Source organism: Artemia sp. Qi Xiang Cuo, chromosome 14 (assembly GCF_049724085.1).
Source record: "Artemia sp. Qi Xiang Cuo chromosome 14, ASM4972408v1, whole genome shotgun sequence".
In the NCBI taxonomy this organism is placed as follows: domain Eukaryota; kingdom Metazoa; phylum Arthropoda; class Branchiopoda; order Anostraca; family Artemiidae; genus Artemia; species Artemia sp. Qi Xiang Cuo.
Window position 1 is genome coordinate 4,222,161 of NC_142807.1, and position 26,145 is coordinate 4,248,305.

Here is a 26,145-nt window from a genome sequence, read left to right on the forward strand (position 1 = left end):
TACATGTTAAAAAATTTAAACAAAATTTAAATATCATGAGAGAGACATCAGGATTTTAGAAATTCATGGTGGGAATGGCCCAAAATAGATTGGGAACGACTGATCTAGCAAGTTAAAAACAGATTTCAGCAATTTTCCACAGCCATAACATAGTTTAGAAAAGCTAGTTTGACCAGACAAAGTATCCATTTCCAGTAGAAAATGGGTTACAGAGGAGGAAAGAAGGCGCGACTTTGTTCCAAAAATGTTCCAAATATCTCACGTTCCAAAAATGAAAGAAATTTATATTTTGTGATTTTCTATTGAACTTGAAAATTCAGATACTATTTTTTGGCAGAGGACAGTCCATATCGTCATTTACTGTTGATGGTTCTGCTTTTTCAGGGGTTCCTAAAAGAGGATGGTAAGCATCTTGGTCCTCAACTAAATTCTAGCACCTCATATGTAATGAATTGTAATCACACCCCGTTAGAACACAGTCAAAATTCATAAGGAGGCCTTATTACTGAGAGTCATGGCAACACTATAGGCTATACATTTACTATTAAATCATTCAACTTCTGATAAAAATAACTGTTGACTTAAAAAAAAAATATCCCAGGGTTGAATTTCAAACTTATAAAAGCCCAGATGCAAGCATAAGTTATTCCAGTTTATGTTAAAAACTTAACAGCTTCTACTGGTTACTGGTGCTTATGTGTTAACTGCACAACTAAATAAGGCTTGAACGCGATAAGCAACATTCAAGCACATACGGCAAGTTCAAGTGTGGCCTTTTGTTCCCACCCCAGCAATCTACCCCCAACTCTACCGAAATTTTTAGTGTTTTCCGATAATTTTTCATATTTTCTATAAGATTCACCTATTTTGACACTTTTGAAAGTATCCCCCTTCCCAAAAAAATAACATAAATATCATGCATAGATACCTGTCACAATTCCACTTTAAATAATCAAAGTATGTAAGTCTAGCATAAATATCATTAAAATAAAAACAAATTAAAATGCAGAGCCTAAAATGGGAATGTGTCGTTTAAAAATAATGCAATAAAATAGATAGCGTTATTTTATTTTCATATCCTTGATCTGTTTTATTTATTTTACCAAATCATGTTATCAGTTGGTCTTGCAAATAAATAGATTTTTCGTCAATATGAAGCAAGATTATAGCCACTTGTGGTATGGTTAGACAGGTTTAAGTAAACACTTAGATTTACACAACTTAACAGCTTTTACTGCTTCTTGATATTTGTTTGTTAACTGCACAACTAAATATGACGTAATCTCGATTCCAGCACAGACGGCACACTCAAGTGTGAACTTTTGGGCCCACCCAGTAATCTACCCCCAACCCAAACGAAATTTTGAGTGTTTTGCAATTTTCCGGTAATTTCTCATATTTTCAATAAGATTCACTTACTTTGATACTTTTGAATAATCAAAGCATGTAAGTGTAGCAAAAATGCCATTAAAATAAACAGAAGCGCATCCAGGATTTTTTTTCGGGGGGGAGGGCGGGTTTACTATTTTTTTTTTTTTTAAGGAGGGGGTTACACAAAAAACATCAAAAAACGCATACAAAATTTGTTGTCCATTTTTGTTACGTTTTTACGAGTCAAACAAACATTTCGGGGGGGGGGGGTTGAGACCGGGTAACCCGCCCCCTGTATACGGCCTTGAAAATAAAAGTTAAATCTTAAAATACAGAGTCTAAAATGGAAATGTCGTTTACAAATAGTGTGATAAAATAGATGGCGTTAATTTTTATTTTGTTGTTCTATTTTATTTTTTTTACCAAATAATTTTATCAGGTGGTCTTGCAAATAATCAGCTCTACCGGTCAATAAACAATTTGGACCATACCATGTCAATTGGAACCAAATCTTCTTGAAACCAAAAAAATTGGAACCAAAAAAAAGACGACTCGTTTATAAAACAAACAATTTTTTCAAAACACTTCAAAGTAGAGCAATTTCTTTCAGCAAGAACAACCATGCAAAACATCTTGACGTTATGAATCGCTAAGCAACAGAAAAACAGGATTAAATGAGCTAAAATAATGACTGGATCAAATTATGAATACACGTTTGTCATCGAATTTTTTTTTTTTTATGATATTCAGTTCTTCTTTTTTCTTTTTGATAGTTTTGTTTTAGTTATATTTTTTGGTATGTGCAGTAATACATCTCCGATTAACAGGAAGCATAATTATCATGCGAAGGTAGGATAGTTGAATAGTTTTCTATAGCTTTAGAATAGGCTTGTTTGTAGTTGATAATTTCTTAAACCACATTAGCCAGCCATAGTATAAAGGGAAAACAATCAAATTTTTTTTTTTTTTTTTTTAAGGCCAAACGAAAATACTGAAAAACAAAGCGATTATTTCAGTAGGACAACCGCCTCTCTTCTTCAGCGCGAACAAAGACTTTTAAGGAGAATGCCAAAAAGGCAAAGAAAACCAAAACAACGCGGAGAGCCAACGTGAAAAACAACAACAATAAAATCCAATAAAAAACCGAAATTAAAAGATGAACAAAATTCAATGAAAGCAAAAATTATAAGAAATAAAACCAAATGCCTAACAACCAAACGCGAGCCAAAAGTTTTTTGATTTCTTGCCAATCTTTGGGGGTGAGTCAAGATTTAGCAAATTTTGTCAGTAACGTAGTTTAATTAGAATTTTACGTTACGTCCGTTTATGCTGCGTTACGGGAAAATCAATAGCAGCAAAAAGTGGAATAAATTATTAAACTTCTTAGAAAGCCTTCACGCTGGGTTGAGCTTGAATTTCAATATCCATTCCGCATTTTAAATTTTTGATTAGTTTGTTTTTGATAATTATGATGATTTTAGACAACGATTGCGATAGTCCTATAAATTTTTATATTAGCCTAGTGTGAAAATACTTGTTTAAATTTGAAAAGGTACGCTTAAATTAATGTAACTTAACAATTTAACATAGACAATTACGAACATGGTTTGAAAGCCGGTTTATACTTGTCAAATGAATAGCGCTGAATAGTTGTGGTATATTTCTATATAAGTTTTTTAGCTTTGGCGTTCAAACTCTATTTTTATTTTCAGTTTATTTGACATACTGCCTTGTATAGCTTTGTATTCTCACACTTTATTTGTTTATCTAAATGGAAATTGTGCCATTTTATTCTTGAACGATTCAATGCTATCAGTATCAACAAAGTTTGAAAAAGCACGTAGGCATCTCTATTTTCCTTTTAATTGCTCCATTTTATGCTGGAATCGCTTATTTAAATTATCCGAACAGGCTTCTAAGAGTTTAAAGGCTACCTATGTTTTGCTTCTTACATAGACCTGGCTCAATTAGGCTTGTCGAATAGGCTTCGCAGGATCCCGGTATATTTCTATACATATTTTTTATTGTCGTTAAATCCCATGTTTAATTATTACTTTCAGTTCCTTTAATAGATTGTCGTGAACGATTTTGTACGTATTCTGTCACTTTACTTAAATTTTTCATTTATTTGTTCATTTTATGCTGGATTTGCTTGTTATTTTATCAGCACATGCTCCTATGAACTTGAAGCACCAAGGACATCAAATTAACAACATTTTTGTTCCCTGGATCCATCTTAGGTCTATTCACGACTGAAATCTGTGATTAAAAAAATGGTACTTATGTGTTATATAATACACACTCGAGATCTTGTATCACGAACATGAGACAATACCCGGTTTTCACGGTGTTTATACCAGACAATTAGCAACGGTTCGGTGGGGAACTACATTATAACTATATTTCAATTAAATAGTTAGTTTTTTTTTGTTTAGGTTAGTTTAGATTACGTATTTAATATAATGCCCTCTTGGCGGCCCCCTTCGATAATTCTTTGTTGTAGTTTTCATAATTTTGTTACTAAAATATTGTATTTTCATCATACTTCGTTTTTATTTCATTAGCATTCACCAAACTTCACTTCTCGAGTGCGTATTATATAACACATAAGTACCAGAAAAAAAAAATCAATTTGGCTGTTTTAAAATTATGAGGTTTTTTAGGCAATAAGACATTTCGCCGGTGTTGCGACGTTGAGCAGTGAAAACCAATAGGCAAAAGTAATTACTTATATTTGACAATACTTTCCGCCCGTAAAAATTCGTAAATTAACCATCTGTTGATTCCAAAAAATTTTCGCGATTTGCAAAAAATCCGACAATTTGAACCGCCATCGACGGATACTAGCGAATAACTCATCGACGTTAGATCGAGGGATTATTCGCTAGTATCCGTCGATGGCGGTTTAAATTTTTGTATTTTTTTTTTTTTGCAAATCGTGGATATTGGTGAATGACTCACTTTTATGGTTGTTAGGTATTTTGTTTCAATTCTTATAATTTTTGGCTTTTATTGAATTTTATTCCTCTTTTAATCTTTTGGTTTTTTCATTGTTTTATTTCACATTCACATTGACTTTTCGCGTTTTATTTTGTTGGTTTTTTCTTCAGCACTCTAATTGAATATATTTTTTTTGTTTCGCGCTGAAGAAGAGAGGCGTTTGTCCCATCGAAATATTCACCTTGTTGTGTTTTGTCAGTATTTTCATTTGGCCTTTAAAAACCCTATTTTTACTCGTTTTTCTTTCTTGTTAAAATTGTGGAACGGAGATGGAGATTCAAAATCTAATGACGGTTTTACCGTTATTTCCGTTATTTCAGCAGGTTACCGTTTACCGTTATTTCAGCAGGACGGCTTTTGATGATACGACGGCGTGAAAGGCTTTCGAGGAAAAGTTTATTATTCCATATTGTTACTACTACGTTCAACTTTTCGTAACGTAACATTATTTCTGTCAGTTGACGTAGCGTTATGATTTCTGCCCGTAAAAATCCTCACGCTCAAATAAAGCCTAAGGCCGTGTCTTCTTTCTGATTTTTTTCTGGCAGCTCTGATCTCCATTGGTGCTTCTTAAGGTTCAAAAAGAAGACAGGGCTTAGAATGAGAAAATTTACTTTAATAATAGCAAGACCTCATCAGCACCAAGATTTATGGGTTTGTTTACGGCTAGGTGATAATACTAGAATCAATTATTCTATTGTCCTTTACTGGCAAAACTTATCACCTATGATTGCTGGTTTTGATAAAAATGACCGAAAAACAAGCGATGTAGGCTCTAATAAGAATCTACTAATATCATGACTTGGCAACATTCATAATTCGAAATAGTATGGGAAGCTTATTAGAGTGAAAACTGGTGCTATTGTCGAAAAAAAAATCTCCAACGCCATCTAGTGTTTGGCGATTTCGTTTGACTCTAAACTGCTGGATACTTGTACTTTTAGGTGCTATAAAATGTAGAGAATTTTCCCTGTGAAATTTTCGATATGTCAATTTTCTGTTCTCCTGCGGTTTCAGTATGTTATGTATGTTCATGTGTATTTATGTATGTATGTATGCAGTTTTGGTATTTTATTTTCTGCTCTACTACGATTTTAGTATGTTATGTATGTTCATGTGTATGTATGTATGAATGTATGCATGGTATGTATGTATGCAGTTTTGGTAAGTTAATTTTCTGCACTCCTGCGGTTTTAGTACGTTATGTATGTTCATGTGTATCTATGTATGTATGTATGGTATGTATGTATGCAGTTTTGATACGTTATTTTTTTGCCCTCCCGCGATTTTAACATTATCAACGAAAAACAAAATTTTGCTATTATTCCATAGCTGGGATTCAGCTCTATCCCTATCGAATGAAATTTTTGAGATTTGGCATACATATTTTTTTAGATTGAAAATACGCTGATTAATACTTGACAATTATTGAAAAAGAAAATTTTTTCTAAATTTCTATGCAAGTTTACACCCTTCTCCAAAATAAAGTCTAAGTAACATCAAAATTCTGGTTCAATGAATGAATAGATCTGAGAAGGGTTGTATCCAGGATTTTGTTCGGGGAGGGGGATACAAAAAACTTTAAAAAACGCATTAACCATTTGTTTATATGCATTTTGTTACGTTTTACGAGTCGGACAAACATTTTTTTTGTGGGGGGGGGGGGGTCAAACCTCCTAATCCCCCTTGGATACGGCCTTGTATCTGAAACTAATGAATCTGGTGATATAAATCGCTTGTTCCGGAGGGAACATAAGGCATGATTAAACCGACAGTAATCCTACAAATCTAAGTCAACTAGCCTACCTAACCTGCAACGATTTTTCTAAGCTACCTTAGGCCTAAATGATGATTAATTATCACTCACAGAGAAATTTCAGGTCTAATCCTATAATAGTTTAGATTAATTATATCGATTATCCAACTTTCTTAGAAATTTTCTACTTTCTAATTCCCCATACACTACATTGTTAGTGGCGCTAGTATTTTTATTTCCTTTCTTCCTTTGAATTAGCTTTTCATCCTTTCTTTTATTTTCTTCCCCATCTTAACATGTTAAATCGCCGTATATCCAATTCTTATAAGTTCCCTGTTCTCTCTGCGTCATTCATTGAACTGCAAGTCAGCGAAGACTGTTACTACAAAGAAAAAACACTATTTTGAACAGTTTAACCTTCTTCATAATTTCTGTTTTGTCCCAATTCTAGACAAAAATTAAGTGAACACAGATTTTTCAAAAATCGTTAGACAGTGACTGTCAAATAATTTTAGCCTATCTCATGTTTCCCTGGGCAGAAATGGCCAAGCATGTGCGAGTGGGCTAATGCCTTTGAATGCATGATCGATCATGCACTGATAAAATTGTTAGTAAAATGCTAGATTATATTTTTTTGCTATCTTGGGAAGCAATTAATTTAGGTGGACGAAACTTTCATGAATGGGTCTAAAGCCTAAATCATTTTTAAGAGCTTTTGAAGGATTCTTCTTCGCCTCCCCCCTTCCCTTTAAAGGATACTAAGTTCTTGATGAGCTTGGAAAAACCTTGTCGTGCAAATGTGAAACTGTCACAAATTGGGCCCCAAGAAAATGTTTTGACCCTCATAACTTTGCTAAATTATTACTTAACTTTAATGAATTTGGGAAAATGTGTCTTGGAAATAAAAAGTCTAGTATAGCTTAAGACCATTCTCTAATCCCTAGAGTTATGTTTTTAAAAACTTGGAATAAAGCTTGAAAAGTTGGAAAAACTAGGAAACTAAGCACACTCAACAAAAATTAAGGAAAATAACATTTCTTTTCCAAGATTATAATATACACACATCTGACTGCATGTTTAACTTTATAAACTTCAAAAATAGGAACGAGCACGGATAGAATCTTGAAAGTGCCTCCCTGAAGCATAATTTAGGCTATGAATTCATTCCTAAAAGCTTCATTCTCATAGCTCAACTTCTTTACAAGATAGTAATAAAACCCTCATCAAGAATTTTATCCAATTGATTTAATCAATCTTAAGTTGCCACTTCTTGACAAGAACAGCAGAAAACTTGGGATACAAAGACATATTTGGAATTGTCCCAGAGTCAAAGTGTGGTTTATCATATCCACAAAGTGTGGATGTTTAATACTAAAACTTACCCTAAACTCTTCTTTAAACTTCTTTTCTTCTTCATCCCTCATTCTGGCAAACTTTCTGTACAAATCATCTTCTTCAACCCTGTGTTTCATCTCCAACTGCCTTTGAGTTTCTTCATCCTACCAGAGAAAAATGGCAGTTTTAACAGTTAGTAGATAATTCAATTCGAAATAAATAAATAAAAAATCTATTGGTTTCTCAGAAATCATCAGCAACACTGCAAGTGGGCATTCTCAAAATAAAAGACCCTGATTTCCTAGATATTCCCGGGAATCAGGAAGGTATTCTAAACTAGTATCGTTTGAATTTAATGTAAAACACAGCAAACAAACAGAGAAATCTAAAAGCTAAAGCTTTTTGCGATGATTATTTATTTTTCTATTTTTTTTTCTTTTGGTATGTAAGGATAAGTATTACCAGTTTCTGTAAGGCACCATCCATCTGAGTAGGCTCAACTGTCTGAACTATCTTAATTTAAAACAAAACCGTTGTTATAATTACCAGACAAATTATAAGTTGATAACATTAAATGGTACATCAACCTATTTAATTAGCAATGTCGGTAACTCTGAGCCAATCAACAGATTCCCAAGCCAATTATTTCTCCGTTGATAATCAAAATCAGTAGGTTTCTGATCCTCACAAGAGAGTATGCGTTTTTACTGCCTTTCATCCGGCAGGCTTACATTTTGAACATTCAATCAATAATTGTTGGTTGAAATTACCACGATCTTACCCTAGTTCGCCGGGGTAAAGGTATCAACCGTGATTATGTGATTGGGGTCAATGGATTCTTGAAGGTAATAAAGAATCAGACCAGAACTGAAAGATGATACACTAAAGCTGACAGGGTTCATTAAAAGTGAAGCACCTGTCACACAACCTGCAGGGGTGATATTTAGTTATTATTTCGAAACATTAAAATTCTTCCATAGGTAAACTTTCAGCTTTATACTAACGATTATCAGCTTAACTCCAGAGGGCTTTAAGACGGTATAATAGAGCCTTAAGATGACTATAAATCACTTTTACTCGTGTCTCAGGCTTGCTTCGGGCCTTAAATCAATTTTTACCCACTGAAAGGGACTATGTCCAAAATAAAAATAGAACAAGTTGAACAAAGATATTTTCCGTATCAAAATCCTCTGAGCATACATATGTTGATACGTTCCAAATTTGTAATCAAGATAAAGTATGTTGAACGAAATTATTTTTCTCATCAAAATCCTCTGAGCATAGGCTACACATGTTGATATGTTCCAAATTTATTATCAAGATAAAGTAGCCTATGCTGAACAAAATTATTCTTCGTCTAAAGCAACCATTTCCGAAATTTCACACTCCTCACCCACCCTCTCCATAACATGAAACTCTCTTCTTTCAAAAAGGAAGATCTATTCGCTCGAGAAAGTTTAAACAATGATACTTAAACTCAAGCAATTCTCAAATTGCCCCGTTAAAAATTAAATTGTTCCACACTCCCCCCCTCCCTTCGATTGGGATGGCTGTCCCACATCGGGAAACCATTTATCAGTCCACATGTTAGCTGAGACACTTGTTACCAATATCCAGAGTAAAGAAAAAGCCAATCAAAAATAGTGTGCCGTTAGCTATCCTCGCTTGTCCCCCTCTTTTTGGGACTACTTGGCAAGGCCGTATCCGGAGGGGGAAGGGTACCAGGTTTGAACACACACCCCCACCCTGAATTTTTTGTCGGACTCATAAAACGCAAAAAAAAGCATATAAACAAATTTTTGATGTGTTTTTTAAGGTTTTATGTACATTCCACTCTAAAACATAACCCCTCCCCAAACAAAAATCCTGGATATGCCCTTGCTACTTGGTGGTAACCAACCTTCTAAGGTGTTTCATGGAATAAATCTTTCTAATCTTCGTCTCTGAAACAACAAGGAGAAGGAATTTCGATTCACAGATGAGTCATTTGGGCATGTGGAGGCACGCTATTGGTGGATGTCAAGCGTCAAATCCGAGTGTGAGACACACTTAATTTGTTAGATGAAACGGGCCACTCAAGAATTGTGAGTAAATGAAACTAAGAGAGGAAAGAAAAGAAAGTTTTTGTTCTGTCGTTGTGAGGTAAACTTCGAAAGGTTCGATTTTCGTTGGTGTCTTTTTCTTTTCTTTTTTTTTTTCTTTTTTTTTTTTAGCACTAAGGACGACTCGGCGGAGGTCCTTGTCGAAATATTTGTTCATTTCTTCTTCTTTATGTTTCGCCACTGGTTGAAAAAATCCTCGTTTTTTCACCTTTTTTAATTTTATTTTTCATTTTGTTATTTTCTTTCCTCTCGTTTCATTTGTTATGTATAGCCAGTGTGGTCTTAGAATGTATTTACGAAATTGTGAGTAAAATTGTATATCTGTGGGCCCTAGTGACAGATCTTAAAAAAATATTAAAAAATTGCCCATGCAATTTTTTTGGTCCTCTAATTGTTCTGCTTTTTTTATAGCTTTAATTCATGAAAATATGATGTCCTCGTGCGGATTGGTACTGCAGTTAGTCGTAGTAGTAGTAGTAGTAGTAATATACAACTAATTTTTTGGATTAGCTCAAGTGTCTGCGTAGCTATTTTAATAAGTTTAGTTTCTGTGTGTAAATTGCAGGTTTTCAAGATCTTCTCACACTCTCTCACAAGAATAAAAGAAAAGATAAAAACAGGCAAATTCTATGAGCACAAATGTAAAAATATTAAACAGTCTTCAAGGTTGATCAATTGGGTTTGTTTGTCAGTGCAAACAAAAAACTGTGTATACATGATATTACAAATACTTTGGGAAGGTCGACGTAATTTTAGAAATATAGTGTTCCGACGGTAATTGTAAAGAATTCAATTTAATTAAATTACACCGACTCTAAACGTCATGCAACAAGAAGCGAAAATTACTGACCGCAACTATCATTTTCTTTGCCTGACGATGTAATAAAAATACCATAAAACCTGAAAAATGAGTTTTATCTAATTGAACTACTGCAGGGCGTATAATGGTGAAAAAAAGGCAAATTCTGTATTCATGATAAAGATTCCAGTATACACCCAGGCGTAGCCCTTTATATATTCAGGATTGCGATATGGTTTGTGGATCAATCGCCCAAAATATTTCGGCAGCATGATTCACCGCCAATCTTTCAACTTGGCAAGCAAATTTTATTCAATCAAACACGATTCATAGTTAGATAAGTTTTAGAAATCGTTTTTTTTTTGTTTTTTTTTGGCAATTTAATATAATGTCAATATCTTTGAGTCCTATCATTTTCCTCAAATGTAGCCCCTTTTTGCTGAAGAAGAAAAGATCTGCTTAAAGCGATATGGTATGTTAAAATGATATTACGAACATCAGCGTCGGCTGACCGTCACGAAGACAAAGGGCCCATTAGCAAATTTTCTCAGGGAACTAGCCATCGCTGAGAACTGTCAAGAATGTGAGGTTTGACGGCAACATTTAACTGAAAAGCCTCCCTTCTGTCAGAAAGCTTGTCAACCAAAGCGGGAGACACTGCAGGGAACTCCCAAAACGGTCAAATTGCTAAATGATAATTCCTTTCGGCTGATTTTAACGTTTTCCCAGCAGGTATGGTGGAGCATTTTTAGAGGCTGAACATTACTAAACTTTAAAGAAAAAATTCTGTTCCATTTGATCGAAAAAACAGAATTCACAATTTTGATGATGTAAGACTGAATATTTCTATCTCCGGCATAGAACGGGAGAAACTAAACGTTTTTCTAAGATTTTCGGGAGAGTAGCAGTCAGCTTTTAGTTTACTTTCATTTATTCGGATCTCTTATTCAGGCTCTGCAAGTTATGACAAGAACGTCCGATCAATTCTAAATAGTTTGGCCACAAAATCTAAAGTTTCTAATGAACTGGATAGAGTGATTCTTTAATATATCGTATCGCCTTAAAACGTGCGCAAATTCTCAAAAAAAAAAATTCGAACACGTGCAACCTGTCAAAATTTGAATACGACTGCCCCTGACTCAGCAGCCCTGCTTGTTATTTTTGGAAAGTGTTATTGACAATTGGTTCTGCAGGAAGTACATTCTTGACTTTCGCCTAGTGAAAGTACAAATACTAACATTTTGTCTTCGAATTTTTAATCGTCTATGACTTTTCTGTGAAGTCATGAAATTGTTTCTGTTACGCCTAAAGATCGTATCTGATAGTTCCAAACTTCTGAGATAATTACCAAAACCGTTTGCTAAGCAGATCTTAAAGGGGGATTAGAAGGGCAATGTATCTTCGATAATACTTTGATCTTTCTGATCTACATTTTCTGGGTGATCCCCCCTTTGAGAACAGCTTAGCATGCGGCTTTTGGCACTTATTTTGGGGAATTTTGAAATATCAAATACGAGGGCGTATCCAGGAGGGGTGGGGTGTTTTCCGGGTTGGAGCCCCCTCCCCCCAAAAAATAAAATAAATTGTATGACTCGTAAAAAGGTAATAAACATGCATATAGCCTTAACATATTTTTGATGCGTTTTGTAATTGTTTTTTGTAACTACCTTCTGGAAAAAATTCCCCCAGAAAAACTAGCCCCTCCCCTCAAAACCAAAAATGGATACGTCCCCTATCACATATGAGCTGTATTTAATATTTGCTTCCGGGCCGTATAATACTGTAAAAGTACTTTGCAAACTTTCTCGCTTTCCCTGATATTAAACACAAGTACTCCACAATGAAATCCAAATACTACACATATAATCTTGCCATGTCTTGCAGAGCGTGGATAAAAATTCGAATGAATGAGAAACATGTAAAAGCTGACTGCTACTTTCCCGAAAATCTGTGAAAAAAATATTTTATTTCTCGCGTTCTACGTTGCAGATAGAGATATTCAGTTTTAAGGAATCTTGCATTATCAAAAAGAGTAAATTCGGTCTTTTCGATGAAACAGAGCAGGATTTTCTCTTTAAAGTTCGGTAATGGTCAGTCTCTAAAACTGCTCTTAGCATAGATGCTGGGAAAACGCCAAAAATCAGCTCAAAGGAATTATCATTTAGCAATTTGACCGCTTTGGGAGTTCCCTGTAGTGTCTCCCACTCTAGATGACCATCTTTATGACAAAAGGGAGGCATTTCAGTTAAATTTCGCCGCCAAACCACACATTCTTGACATTCTGACTTTTAGCCACGCCCAATCATTCGTTTATGCTGCTTTACTTATATAAAGAGGGGGAGGGGGGAATTCGATGTATCGCACTATCATCGGAAGTGCATATAGTGATACAATTTGAAGTATTGGAAGTGGTCAAAAATGGGTCACAAATTTAACAAGCTTAAGTGACAAAAAAGTCGGTGAGTTGAGGAAAACCATTTAAAAACGAGTTAAAATAAGAAAATGGTCATGGATTTTGCAAAGTACGAAAAAACAGGGTACTTGTTAAACATCCCGACCCTACTTAAAAATTTTGATCTGTATGATATGAGAAAAACCGGTTTGTCTGTCTGCAGCAGGTTGTAATTAGAGTAATCCCATTGAGAAAAACCTAAGATGCAGGTATATTTTTATTAAATATTTAATATATAGAGATGATTAGGTAAGGTATTAAACATAATGATAGGAATGGGGTCGCAATTAGCGATAAGGAAAAAACTAAAGCGAGATGGGCCGAACATTTTGAGAACTTGCTTAACCAAGATAGAGTTGGAGGGAAAAATATAGAGGAAAATGCAAAAGTTGGTGATACCTTGGATGTGAAGGAAGATTTGTTTTTGTGATGCAGAATTAGCGACAGTACGACAATGACTAAAAAATAACAAGGCTACAGGTGCTAATAGGGTGGTAAATGAGTTTCTTAAATACGGTGGGTCTGGGGTTAGAAATAAGTTATTGAAGATTGTGAATATGATTTTTGAAAAAAGGGACGTACCTAACAATTTTAGGAAAACCTTAATTAAGCCACTTTATAAGAAAGGTGATAAAAGTGAGTGTGGCAATTATCGAGGCATTAGTCTGGTCTCTGTAGGTAGCAAATTACTTAGTAATATGATACTTTTTAGACTGAGAGATGCCGTAGACAAAGTTTTAAGAGAAAAACAGTGCGGCTTTAGAAAAGGTAAATGTGTCGACCAAATTTTCAATCATAGGGTAATAAATGAGAAGTGCCTGAGTTTTCAAACACATTTGGTCCTCAGTTTTATAGTTTATGAGCAAGCGTTCGAGTATGTTGATAGAACAGCTTTAGTAAAGGTTTTATCCTTGTATGGTATACCAGACAAATACATTAAAGTGATTAGTGCTATGTACGAGAATAACACTGCTGCGGTTAAGGTAGGAAATGAGGTCCGCAGCAGATTTTATATTAAATTAGGAATTAAGCAGGGTTGTGTTCTATCTCCTTTTATATGGGTTATTTTGATGGACTTTTTTTTAAGGTTGCACAGGAAGGGCAATGGGAGACCACGGAATCAAATGGGGAGGAAAAAGTCTCCTGGACTTGGATTATGCTGATGATTTAAGCATCCTAGATGAAAGTGTGAGCAAAATGAATGAAGTTTTATAGGTTTTGCGAGTTCAGGGTGCTAGAATTGGTTTGAAAATTAATTTTAGGAAGACTAAGTCACTAAGGCTAGGAATAAGTGAAGATGAAAAGGTGACGTTGGGTAATGATAAGATTGATCAGGTGGGCAGCTTCACTTACCTTGGTAGTATTATTAGTAAAGATGGTGGGAGCAGTGAAGATGTTAAAAAAAGAATAGCCAAGGCTCAGGGTGTTTTTTCACAGTTAAAAAATGTTTGGAAGAATAGGAAGATAAGTCTGCAAACCAAGATTAAAATCTTAGAATCTACAGTAATGACAGGGGTCAAATATTGCTCTGAAGCATGGGCACTCATAAAAGATGATGAAGATTTTGTAGTTTTTGTCCATGAAAATTGCTTAAGGATTGCTCTGTGTTTACGACTGACTGACTGTATGTCAAACAGTAGGCTGTACGAAAAATGTGGTTCAATACAGCTTTCTTGGGCTATAATGAAAGAAAGATTGAGGTGGCTAGGGCACGTTATGTGGATGAAGGATGACAGATTGCCGAATATTGTTCTTTCCGGTCAACCCTCTAGGGCTAAACGGAAAGCAGGTCGTTCTCGTCTGGGATGGGAGGACGTCATAAAGAAAGAATTAAAGGAAATGGGAACTTCGTGTGTGGGTGTAAAAAGAGAGGCTTTAAATATATTGGGATGAAAGAGGAACATGCGCAACTTTGTTGACCTCGGGTGGCTTGGTGCTGCGATAAGTTGTTAGTAGTTGTAGTAGTAAAGTATTACATTTTATCATATTTTAGTACATTTCATTAGGACCAATCTAACGTCACTTCTTAGGTGGGGTCAGGATATTTAACAAGCACCAAAAATCGTTTTAGTCGGCTAAAAGTAGTATCTCGAAATAGTAAATGCATTTCTGAGAGTCAGAACACAGATAAACCAGAAGCTTATTTAAATGATGTAACCCAAAAAAGACTTTTATTCTTTTTACTGAATGAGAATTTCGTGAAAAAAAAAAATCAGGTTTTGGGTAATATACGTTCATCGTGCGAAACAGATTACTTTGATACAAGTTCACAGCTTAACAGGGTTTGGAACAATCAGTTTTCGAAAAGGCAGGACTGCTTATGTCTCTAGAAATAAGGAATAGTGTAATCGGCTTGCGACGATACGTCGCAAAAATGAATCAATGAGAGTTAAGCACACCTTTTTAACACACAAGTGTAATCCTTCTTTTTCTCTTTGATGAGGAAATAGCTACTTTGGTATTAGCTCCAACCCACGCGAGAACTCAAGTTTGGTTAATGCTAATGAAATAAAACAAAATAGGACGAAAATATAATAGATTAGAGACAAATTTGAGCTATATATTTGCACATTAGGGGGGGGGGTAAAGCACAATCTATATTAAATACGTAACCTAACCTAAGTACCTCCCCCCCCCACCCCAAAAACAATAGTTTAAATATTGTAAACACAATGACAAACCACGGTTTGCGATCCCTTCCTCTATTGACGGATACCCGTTTGACTAGTTTTCTTTAGCATTTCCGTATACAGTATATCGCATGGGTTGCAGTTAATAACAAAGTGCCAGAAAATATCTCCCTGAAAGATTACGATAGAAATGAAATCTGCTCAACGTTCTATTAGCAGGCTCCCTATTGCGCGGTCATGAGGAGCGTTACGTATGGAAAGCTCAGCACTTTGGGCGAATTTCTACGACCGTCAAAACTGTTTACACGGCTTCTCTCACTCTGTACTGGTTTGTTCAATATTAGCATGAGATGAACAATTTCGTGAAAGTAAAAGTACAATCATGAAAGAAAATGATCATGGCTCGGGTGAATGACCTACATCAAGGAGTGGTATGCAGGTGTCTTCCATTTAAAGAACCTTCTGCAAAATTTTGGACAAATTCCTAAATTTAAATATTCCCAGTGCTTGCGGTAATAGAAGCTCAACTAACATCGTCTTAGGCAAGCAGTTTAAACGAGCAGTAAAAAATCAGTTCAATGATGAAAGTTGCTCCAGGTTCACACAGAAAATAATTCCTCTGGTGGGCAATTTTCTTGAACCGTGATAGTGAGCAATTTTAATTACCGTCATGTTCACATGGGATTGTCTCTTCTGTGACTGTTGCTGTTATTTAGGAGAAATCTAAACAACAATTTACACGGTGATTGTTGTTGCATGCAAAAATATCACAAAAAGCAGCCTTGTTGCACGCTATATTCATATTTTTTTTAACTCAACAGATTGTGGTCAGAGGAACAGCTGAGCTGCAATCTAGTAAAGGGGAAACCACAACCCATAGTAACCGAAAGTTTTAAAGCACATTTTGAAAAAAAAACTTTTTGAAAAAAAAGAAAAAAAAACATTTTGAAAAAAAAAACAAAATTCCTCGTTTAAAGGTAACTCAGGAATAATAGCTATTATATAGGTGATCTTAATAGTGAGTTTATTTTCTTTGGAACCACTATGGTCGAAAACACTTAACTGAAGATTTTGAGTCACTCAACTTGAAAAACAAGGAAAGTCGCCTTTTGCATGGCAGCGGCGATGTGTTGCAAATTTTTTTCGCCCGGGGTAGATGGCTACCGCAAGACTGTAGAGATGTTTAATCACTCGTTTCAATTAATTAATTCTTGATCATATCTGTATTTTTTTTTTGTAAATTAGTCTTGATAACGCCATCGAGAAATGCCTTATGGCACTAGGAAAGACAGTTTTTGGTACCATTTTTTTTTTAGCTGAAAGGCTGGGAAGCACAGCAAGGGTGTGATTATAATCCCTGCCACATAAAAAAGTGCTTTTACTCGAATTCAATTTTTTTTTTCTCCGGCACTAGCGGGGCACTGGAACATCATATTGGGTCAAAATGGGTAATTAGGTGCAGTGGTGCAAATTCACGGAAGTTAGGGAGAGGGAGAAATTTATTTCTAAAGTTTTGGAAAGGATGTAGTTTTTTCAATGAAAATACCTTAATGAAAATACCATAAAAAGGTACTTTACAAAATCTAGGGGAGAATCTTCGGGGGAATTTTCATCGTTTTCCTGATTGTATTATTCAAGGGCTATTACAAAGAGAAAGGAGGAATTACTATTCATTGGCTTATTTTCTGGCACATTTTCGTAAGCCAATTACATTATTTATTGCTATGTCAAATTTTGAGCGAATAAGAAGAACAGAAAGCCTCATTGGTTCTTTTGTGTGAAATTTTAAGTCAGTAAAACAACGAAAAGTTGTTTAAAACATTTCCTAAACATTTTCTAAAAGTTAACATTCCGAATAGTCACAACATTTCTTAAAAATGAACTCCCTATTTCACTGTAGTTATTAATATTTGAATCTAGTTTTACTCTATCTGTTATAAGATTTGTTGGTTTTGCACTTTTATGTTTGTAGACAGGGAATTTTTTGTTGTTTTATAGTTTTTGAAAGCTGCTTTAGAAATAAAATGTCGCTTCTTACTTTATAAATAATTTTAAATCATTTTTATTATGAAAAATACCTTTTTTATTGAGTAAAAAGTCAATTAAATTCTTGATTATCTGCCTTATTTTCACCACACAACCCTCCAACAACACCACTTCCCACAACTATCACACATCCTCACGTTCAATAGGCTAATGTACTGTAGGTGATAAAAAAAAAAAAAAAAAAAAAAAAAAAAAAAAAAAAAAAAGCGCGTGGCAATTCTGCCCAAGGCTGTCTCAAAATCCAAAAATAACAGGATATTAAAAAAAAACAACAACAGATTGATCACTGGGTTCTCGGCATAAGTATTGAATGAGCTTCGGACTGAACGACACTTACATATTGTAATTTGCTTCACAACACTCGGATTCCAATTTCAACCTTATATTTGTAATTGTCGACTTAGAAAATCATTAAAGCCTTGACTTTTAGAGAAAATAATAACTTTTTATGAAATATATAGGCTACTTATTCGGTTTAACGGCATTTCTGTTTTCGCAATTAATATCATAATATTTAGTCTCTCTGTCAACAAGCTCACACAATCTTGAACACAAACTGTGCTGAACCTAAGAGAGTGTGGAGTGTTGCCCAATCTTTATACATTTGTGTAGTCTATCCTTTTTTAAAATTAATTAAAAAAGGCAAACTTTTTCTTACGAAAGTAAAAAGCTAAGTTGAAACTAACGACGAACAAAATTGTTGCTTCGCAGATTACGCAAAACGGTACTTGTACATTATTCGGTACACAGTCGATAATGTGAATCTACAGATAAGACAATAACCAGTTTCTTCGTTAGTTTATTTCAGCTTAGCGTGAGACAAAGACAAGTGACAGAATAGATGGGAAATATATCATTTGGGCTATTTATTTGCACATTAGAGGGGTGGGGGTAAAGTATTTGGTCAGTTTGAAGTTAGAAAACAATTCTTACTTCATAGCATGCAGAATAATGCAGACTAATGCTGCAAACCCGCTATACTTCACTCCCCCCCCTTAATGCGCAAATATTTAGACCAAAACTGTTTCTAACGTACAGTATTATATTTCCATCATGTTTTGGTATTTTTCATTAGGATTAACCAAACTTAATTTTTCGAATGTGTACCGAATAATGCAGAAGTACCAAATTAAATATATGTTAGGGGGTTTGACCCCCCCCCCTGAAACGTTTGTCGGACTCCTAAACACGTAACAAAAATGAGTATTAATAAATTTGTAATGTCTTTTTTAAAGTTTTTTTTGTACCCCCCCCCCCGAAAAAATCCTTTTGTACTCCCTCCCCCTGAAGAGATCCTGGATACAGCCCTGGTTAATCATAATGAAATATACCAGAATCTGATGAAAATATAACACTTTAGTAACAAAATCATGGAAACTACCACAGAAAATTACCACAGGAAATTATGGAAAGTAGAACGCATAATATTTTAAATACCTAATTATATTAAGTACATAACCTAACCAACTCTATATATTAAATAATTAATTTAAGTGTACCTGCATAGTAGTTTTTTTTTCACTAAGGCTGAGCTAATTATCTCCGAATGTAGACAGAGAAACCGGTTTTAAACAGATGAAACTTCTTGAGTGTATTCGGGATAACAAGCAAGTACCATATACATATATATTTATATATATATATATATATATATATATATATATATATATATATATATATATATATATATATATATATATATATATATATATATATATATATATATATATATATATATATATATATATATATATATATATATATATATATATATATATATATATATATATATATATATATATATATATATATACATATATGTAAGCCCTCCTCCCTTGCGTACGTCCCTGAGTGGGGGAACACATATTTTATCCAATATACATATTTCCTATTACTCAAACGAACTTCTTTTTTAGCACACGGTTTATATAATTATATATAATTTGGTTTATATATATTAACACGGTTTATATATATAATTATATAATTTGGATTGGTTACAGTCATCAAATTTATTCTGTAGCATTACCACTCTTTTTCCTTCAGTAAAGTATCTACTTGTGAATCAGTGATCCATGGTAGGTTTGTGCATTCCCACGAGACTTTACCAAAATATTTCTTTTTTGTTATTTGACAAAAATTCTCATAGCCTGCAAATTAGTTTCTTAAAATGCAAATAAAATGTCCCACCGCAAAGAGAATAGGTTTGAAACAGGAAATAGACAAAACCAAAAATTGGTAGTGTTTATACCTGACTAATTGATGAATTCAGCTGTCTACACCAACAAGCTTTTATCATGGTGGCAGCAGTAGCTGCAACCTAGTAAAGAGTAAACGGTACTTCTTTAGTATCCAGTAAACATGCGACAAGTGAAGTTTTATTAATGCTAATGAAATTAAAACAAAATAGGATGAAAATATAATAGTTCAAAAACAAATTTGGGCTATATTATTTAATAATGATTAATAACTTAATAATGGGTAATAGTGTTTAATAATTTTTTACCCCAAAATGGGGTAAAAATTTTTCAAAATTATCATAAGGGGCAATGAAATATATAAGAAATATATAAGATGAAAGATGCTAAAAAGAGATATAACAGAGAATTTTTGGGGTAATGATTAAAAAAGTTCCCCGACGCTGCTTTAAGTCTACGTGATTGACGAAAGGGGCCATGGTTTAGGCCCTACTGCTTCCTAACTTATATTTTCCCCTATACCCATTTTAAAAACTAGACCTTACAACATTCAGCTTAGAAATAAGTTTTGCCGACATAATTTTATGCAAAAAAATAACTTACCAAGTAGACTGCAAGGGGTCTTTCATGAGTACGTAAGTACCTTTTCTGCAATTCTGTTTGGTTTAAGGCATGTCTGATATGCAAAGCCGAGGCATCAAAAACACCATAGCGATGATCAGAGCTTAGACTATTGCCATTTTCAGATCTTCCAGAAGAGTTTCTAATTCCAAGAGCATCTGCATCAATACTACTCTTGCCTCCAGCACGTATTTGCTCATTCACATAATATGAGCGTGGCACATTTAGTGCCGATCTTATAACAACAGCACTACCATCCAGGTGACCTGGTCCGATTTTCGGCACATGTGATGTACAGTACACTTCCTTGTCATCAATATCATTTTGATTGTTGCAATATGATTTAAGGGTAAGCTTAGATCCACAAAGAGCACACTTGAAACAACCTTGATGAAAGAACGTGCAGTCCTTAAGAGGCCCAATGCGGTCAACCGGATAAACAGTGTTCGCACATCTAAAGCAGTGATTCTCGTAAAAGTTCGACTGCATGTTTGAAACGGCCGGCATCCCTTTGTGTTTGATATCCTTACGACATGTCGGCTTACCTTTTCGTTCCTATAATGATGAATATGTCAGTAAGAACATAGAACGAATAGTTATAGGAACTATCATGATCAAGTAAAAAAGTTTGTCTAGAGTTAGTTTTTAAGTTGAAACCGCCAACTTAAAGTTAAACTTAAATTTGCCCTTAAGTTAATTTTTGGTTAAATTTAAATCAGCCCAATACAGTCAGCCGGATAAAAAGTATTTAGTCATCTAAAACATTAGTTCGTAAAAGTTTGACTATATATCTGAAGCGATCGGCATCCCTTTTTGTTTGAAATCCTAAAGAAATATTGGTTTAACTTTTCTTTTTATAATGATCAAAGTATCAATACGAAAATAAGACAAAAGGTACAGAAGCAGACATAATGGATTAATAACGTTTGTACAAAGACCGTTTCTAAGATCAGTAGTAGGCAAGACCGTATTCAGGGGCGGGGTGGGTGTTTTGACCCCTCCCCCATGTTTGTCCGATTCGTAAAAACGTAATAAAAAATGCATATAAACAAATTTTTGATACGTTTTTAAAGCCTTTGTAACCCCTCCCCCCACCAAAAAAAAACCGTCTCGAACAAAAATCCCGGGTACGGCCCTGGTAGTAGCTTATGTTAGAGAACTACTATTAAGAAAGAAGGTGAGGCTAATAGTTGGTTCGGTGTAAAATCAGGAGTTTATCAGGGTTACATTTTAAGTTATTTTCTAGAATTCCGTCCTAAAGAACTACTATTAAGAAAGAAGGTGAGGTTAATAGTTGGTTCGGTGTAAAATCAGGAGTTTATCAGGGTTATATTCTAAATTATTTTCTAGAATTCCGTCCTAAAGAACCTGAGAGGCTATGGAGGGGGGGTACATAGCATTAAACAGGAATGCAAAATACTTCTATACGAAGCATCATTAGTGAGGATGCTGGATATAAAGAATATTTAAAAAGTGGAATAGCTAGACCACAGGACTTTTTTTTCACAGTTGAAAAAGGTTGGAAGAATAGGAAAAGAAGGTATATTTGTGGCTTGGGTTTAAACATCGGGTTTTTAAAATGGAGGCTCAAAACCAAAGGTTAAAAGGTTTCTGACCATGGTAATTCCATTTAGAGAGGTTTCTTGCAAAGCTAAATCTGGGGGGGGGGGCAAGTTTGAACCTCTCCCCCCGCCAAAATTTTTTGTCTTATTCGTAAAAACGTAACAAGCATGCATATAAATAAAATGTAATAGTTTTTAAAGTTTTTTGACCCCCCCCCCCCTTTAAACAAAAATCCTGGCTAGGGGCTTTGTTTCAAGCCTTTTTTAAATGAAAACAAAAAATGTTGCATATATTGCAACACCACTTATTTGGACTGATTAGGTTCTTCATATACCTTATGTTATGGTGATATTGATTGCATTCGTTATTATTGTCATGTTCAAATGATAATATTTTCGGTGCACTAGAATTATGCTGGTGTATATTTTAAAAAAAAAACGCCGCAGGGCCATGTTCACAAGAAAACAAACGGAAATAAAGAAAAAAACACACAAAACAATTAAAAAAAAACAACAGAAAATAAAATAAGTAATTCAAACAGGAAAAAACAGCATACAAAACAATTAAAGGAAAAAAAAGAACACCAATGTAAACATAATCATCACTGAAAACCCTCTCAGTGGGTGATGCCCACACAAATAAACCGCGTCAACCTCTTAATAAGTAAAAAACATCCATTCCCCAACATTTTACCACCCGTAGCTCCCCCCCCCCTATCCACTCCACCTACTTCATTTCTCGAATTTTCTATTTTGTTTTAAAGGTTGTGATTCATTATGGCTAAGTAAAAATATTAAAAATACTTCCTGTAAATAAGTGTTCACAACAACTAGTCCGTTTTACACACGGCTATTTTTCCGCCATATGGTAGCACGGGAGCTAATTTCAACGGGCCGACAGTCAAAGAACTCTACTTTGAGTAGTTATAAGGTATGATGAAAGCTCAGTCAGAAATTATTTCAGAATAATAAAAAAATATAATATGATACAATTTTCCGAACTTGATGATCCTATATATATATATATATATATATATATATATATATATATATATATATATATATATATATATATATATATATTATCCTTGCTCCTCCAGAAGTTTCCTGTTCACATATGTTGCAGAATTGGGAAAACCCACTTCTTCAAGAACAAATTGATGGTGCATGAATAAGGGGGAGGGGGTAGATTCCAACCACCAGTCTTGAAAAGAAAAAACCAAACGGCGACGCAATAAATACTAGATGTCCCTATTATTGCATCGTTATCAATTTATTGCTCAAATCCTCTTCTATGCAGTGTACAAAGAAGTTTATCTAAGGTGGGCCTGAAGCCTAAGTGTGTGGGGGGGGGGCAGGATGAATTATAAATTTATCAAATCTCCCTTCTGAAAGCAGATGGAATATGTGATAAATATACTCAAGGCCGTATTCGGGGGGAGGGGGCTAGGGGTTCTGACCACCAAAAATTTCTGCCGGCTCGTAAAAACGTAACAAAATGCATATAAACACAGTTTAATGCGTTTTTTAATTTTTTGTAACCCCCCCCCCAAAAAAAAAATCATAGCCACTACCCTGACTTTAGGAGTACATATGCAAAATAAACAGTAAACATATTGTACATTTTGAGGGATGGGACTGGAGGACCACCCGCCACTCTTTTCTAAGTGATTGCGCCTTTCTTTAAAGCCCACAGAAGACCTTAGAACATATATAATATCCTATTGGTTAGGGTATGTGTGTTCCATGACTATCTGAGGCATCTACGATGTAGGCTATTTGGATTCGCAAATTCCTCAAGCTCATAAGGGATTCAACGGATGTTACAACTTTCCAGATAAGGTGTCAGTCAGCATACGAGCCATTTCTAAGGCTTTGTAATGCCTAAAATGGAAGCTGATGTACAGCATTCAGAGGAATATCAATGACTCATTGTAACCATAAATGTTGCAGGATCGGTTCCTCATGTCAAGATTATTCAACTAGATTTGGGTTTCATTGTTTTTGAATTAGATGACGAAGGTGGTAGTTTTTAAGGTTTATTATTCTATAATTTTGTTATTGGATTTAGAGGAGTAACCAAAGTAATCTGAATATTCTTTTTGGTACTTATTAAGGATCCAGAAAACACGCAAGAAGTGAAGTTCCGTTAACGCTAATGAAATTAAAACAAAATAGTATGAAAATATAATAGTTTATGAACAAATTTGGGCTATATATTTGCACATTAGGGGGGGGAGGGGATAAAGCATAGCTTATATTAAATATGTAACCTAACCTAGGTATCTTTTTTTGCCCCTTCAACCCCAAAAAACTAGAGTTTAAACATTTTTCACGGAGTGAGCAATACCTCACAAGGCAGCGGAAACCTGTTTTTCATTAGGATTTAATAAGATTCTAGATGCGATTCTTCTCGTGTTTTCTGAATTCTTAATAAGGACCTTCTTTTTTAAAAGGTTTTTTTTCATTAGTGAAGCAGTTATTAAAATCGAGGGAGGGGGGTCCCTTTCCGACAATGGTGTAATCTCACGACGCCATATGTTCCGTATAGTCCCGCCACGCTTTAAACAGTTTCTACCACGCTTGGCACACCTCCGCCATGCTTGGCATGTGCCACCTGGTGCCCGAGCACGGTAATTTGCAACATATTTCATACTTCAAAAGAGCATGAATTTTATTTATACCCCCCCCCCCCCCGAAATAAAAGAAAATCAAAAACGAGTTTTTTGATTTGTCATAAAAATACATGTAATCACGAAGAGAAAATTACGCAAGTGAAAATTACGTCCCCAGATATGCCTTAATAAAAAAAATTATTTCGATTGTTTAAAATTCAATATTTCTAATTACTAAATAAAATAGAAAATAAAGACACTAAAATAGAAAACCAAAATTTATAAGAAAATGAAGTATACTAGTCTTCACACTTGTAATTTATTTTCATTTAAATAAAAACACAGCGACTAGCTTACTATTACTATGAATACTACCAACTTAATGTAGCATCAAGGCGCCTAAGGCCAACATAGATTGCCTCCCATTGTCCTTAATCGACTGATGCTAATCAGAAAATTATATGAAAGATTCTAATTAACTCGAATTAGCGCTAGCAAAATTTCAGCATTAGCAACATTTAATTGTGAATGGGCCCTAAGGAATTTCACAGAAAAAACGATATTCTGTCAGTATAATACTTTGCAACAAGTACCACATTATAATTTAATAAACTCGAATTAGCGCTAGCTAAATTTCAGTATTAGCAACATTTAATTGAGAATGGGCCTTAAGGAATTTCACAGAAAAAACGATATTCTGTCAGTATAATACTTTGCAACAAGTACCACATTAACATTTAATAAACTCGAATTAGCGCTAGCTAAATTTCAGTATTAGCAACATTTAATTGTGAATGGGCCTTAAGGAATTTCACAGAAAAAACGATATTCTGTCAGTATAATACTTTGCAACAAGTACCACATTAACATTTAATAAACTCGAATTAGCGCTAGCTAAATTTCAGTATTAGCAACATTTAATTGTGAATGGGCCTACAGGAATTTCACAGAAAAAACGATATTCTGTCAGTATGATATTTTGCAACAAGTACCATATTATAATTCAATAAACTCGAATTAGCGCTAGCTAAATTTCAGTATTAGCAACATTTAATTGTGAATGGGCCTTAAGGAATTTCACAGTAAAAACGATATTGTGTCAGCAGAATATTTTGCAACCTTCACAATACAAGATATATTACATAATACACCATCACGTCTTGTATATGATGACACCATCACGTCGGTGTATATGATGGTGTATACACCATCATGGAATCGTCTATTCTACCAGAGAATCACTCCTATTGCCATGGTTGTCGTCAAATTTTTCAGAAGTGTCCCAGTGCTAGTCAAGAAGATGTACATCTAGTTTCCCTGTCTTCACACCAAAGCTTTGTTTGTTCCAGGGTCTAAATTTTAAATTTAAGCATTCATTCATCAAATCTATAATGCCTAGATCCCCCTCCCCCCACAGAGAAAGACTAATCAAACATTTAGAACGATGTAAACTTAGATGCGTCAAAATCTAGACTAGGTCTTTAAAAATGCAAATCTAGTAACCTTGCGAATAACGCTTACGAAACTTTGCAGAACCAAAGGGCACATTTGAGTCCCAAGTGAAGAACGGAAAGAAGGATAAATCACCAAAACTAATTAGATAAGTGAGTACCATTTGCATCGTTCTTAGAAAAGGACTAAGCAAACTAGGTCTTGAA

At 34.5% G+C, this 26,145-nt stretch overlaps 1 protein-coding gene across 2 annotated transcripts in view; it reads right to left on the minus strand.

The window, feature by feature from the left end:
* The window catches only part of Hil (peptidase hillarin), a 135,038-nt gene that overhangs the window by 83,386 nt on the left and 25,507 nt on the right, over positions 1-26,145 (minus strand). For both annotated transcript variants that reach the window (XM_089100811.1, XM_089100812.1), the window contains 2 exons: positions 20,293-20,865; positions 7,510-7,626 (listed from right to left, as the gene is read on the minus strand). In XM_089100811.1, the coding sequence (XP_088956937.1) occupies positions 7,510-7,626; positions 20,293-20,865 (690 nt within the window). The remainder of the gene's footprint in view (positions 1-7,509; positions 7,627-20,292; positions 20,866-26,145) is intronic.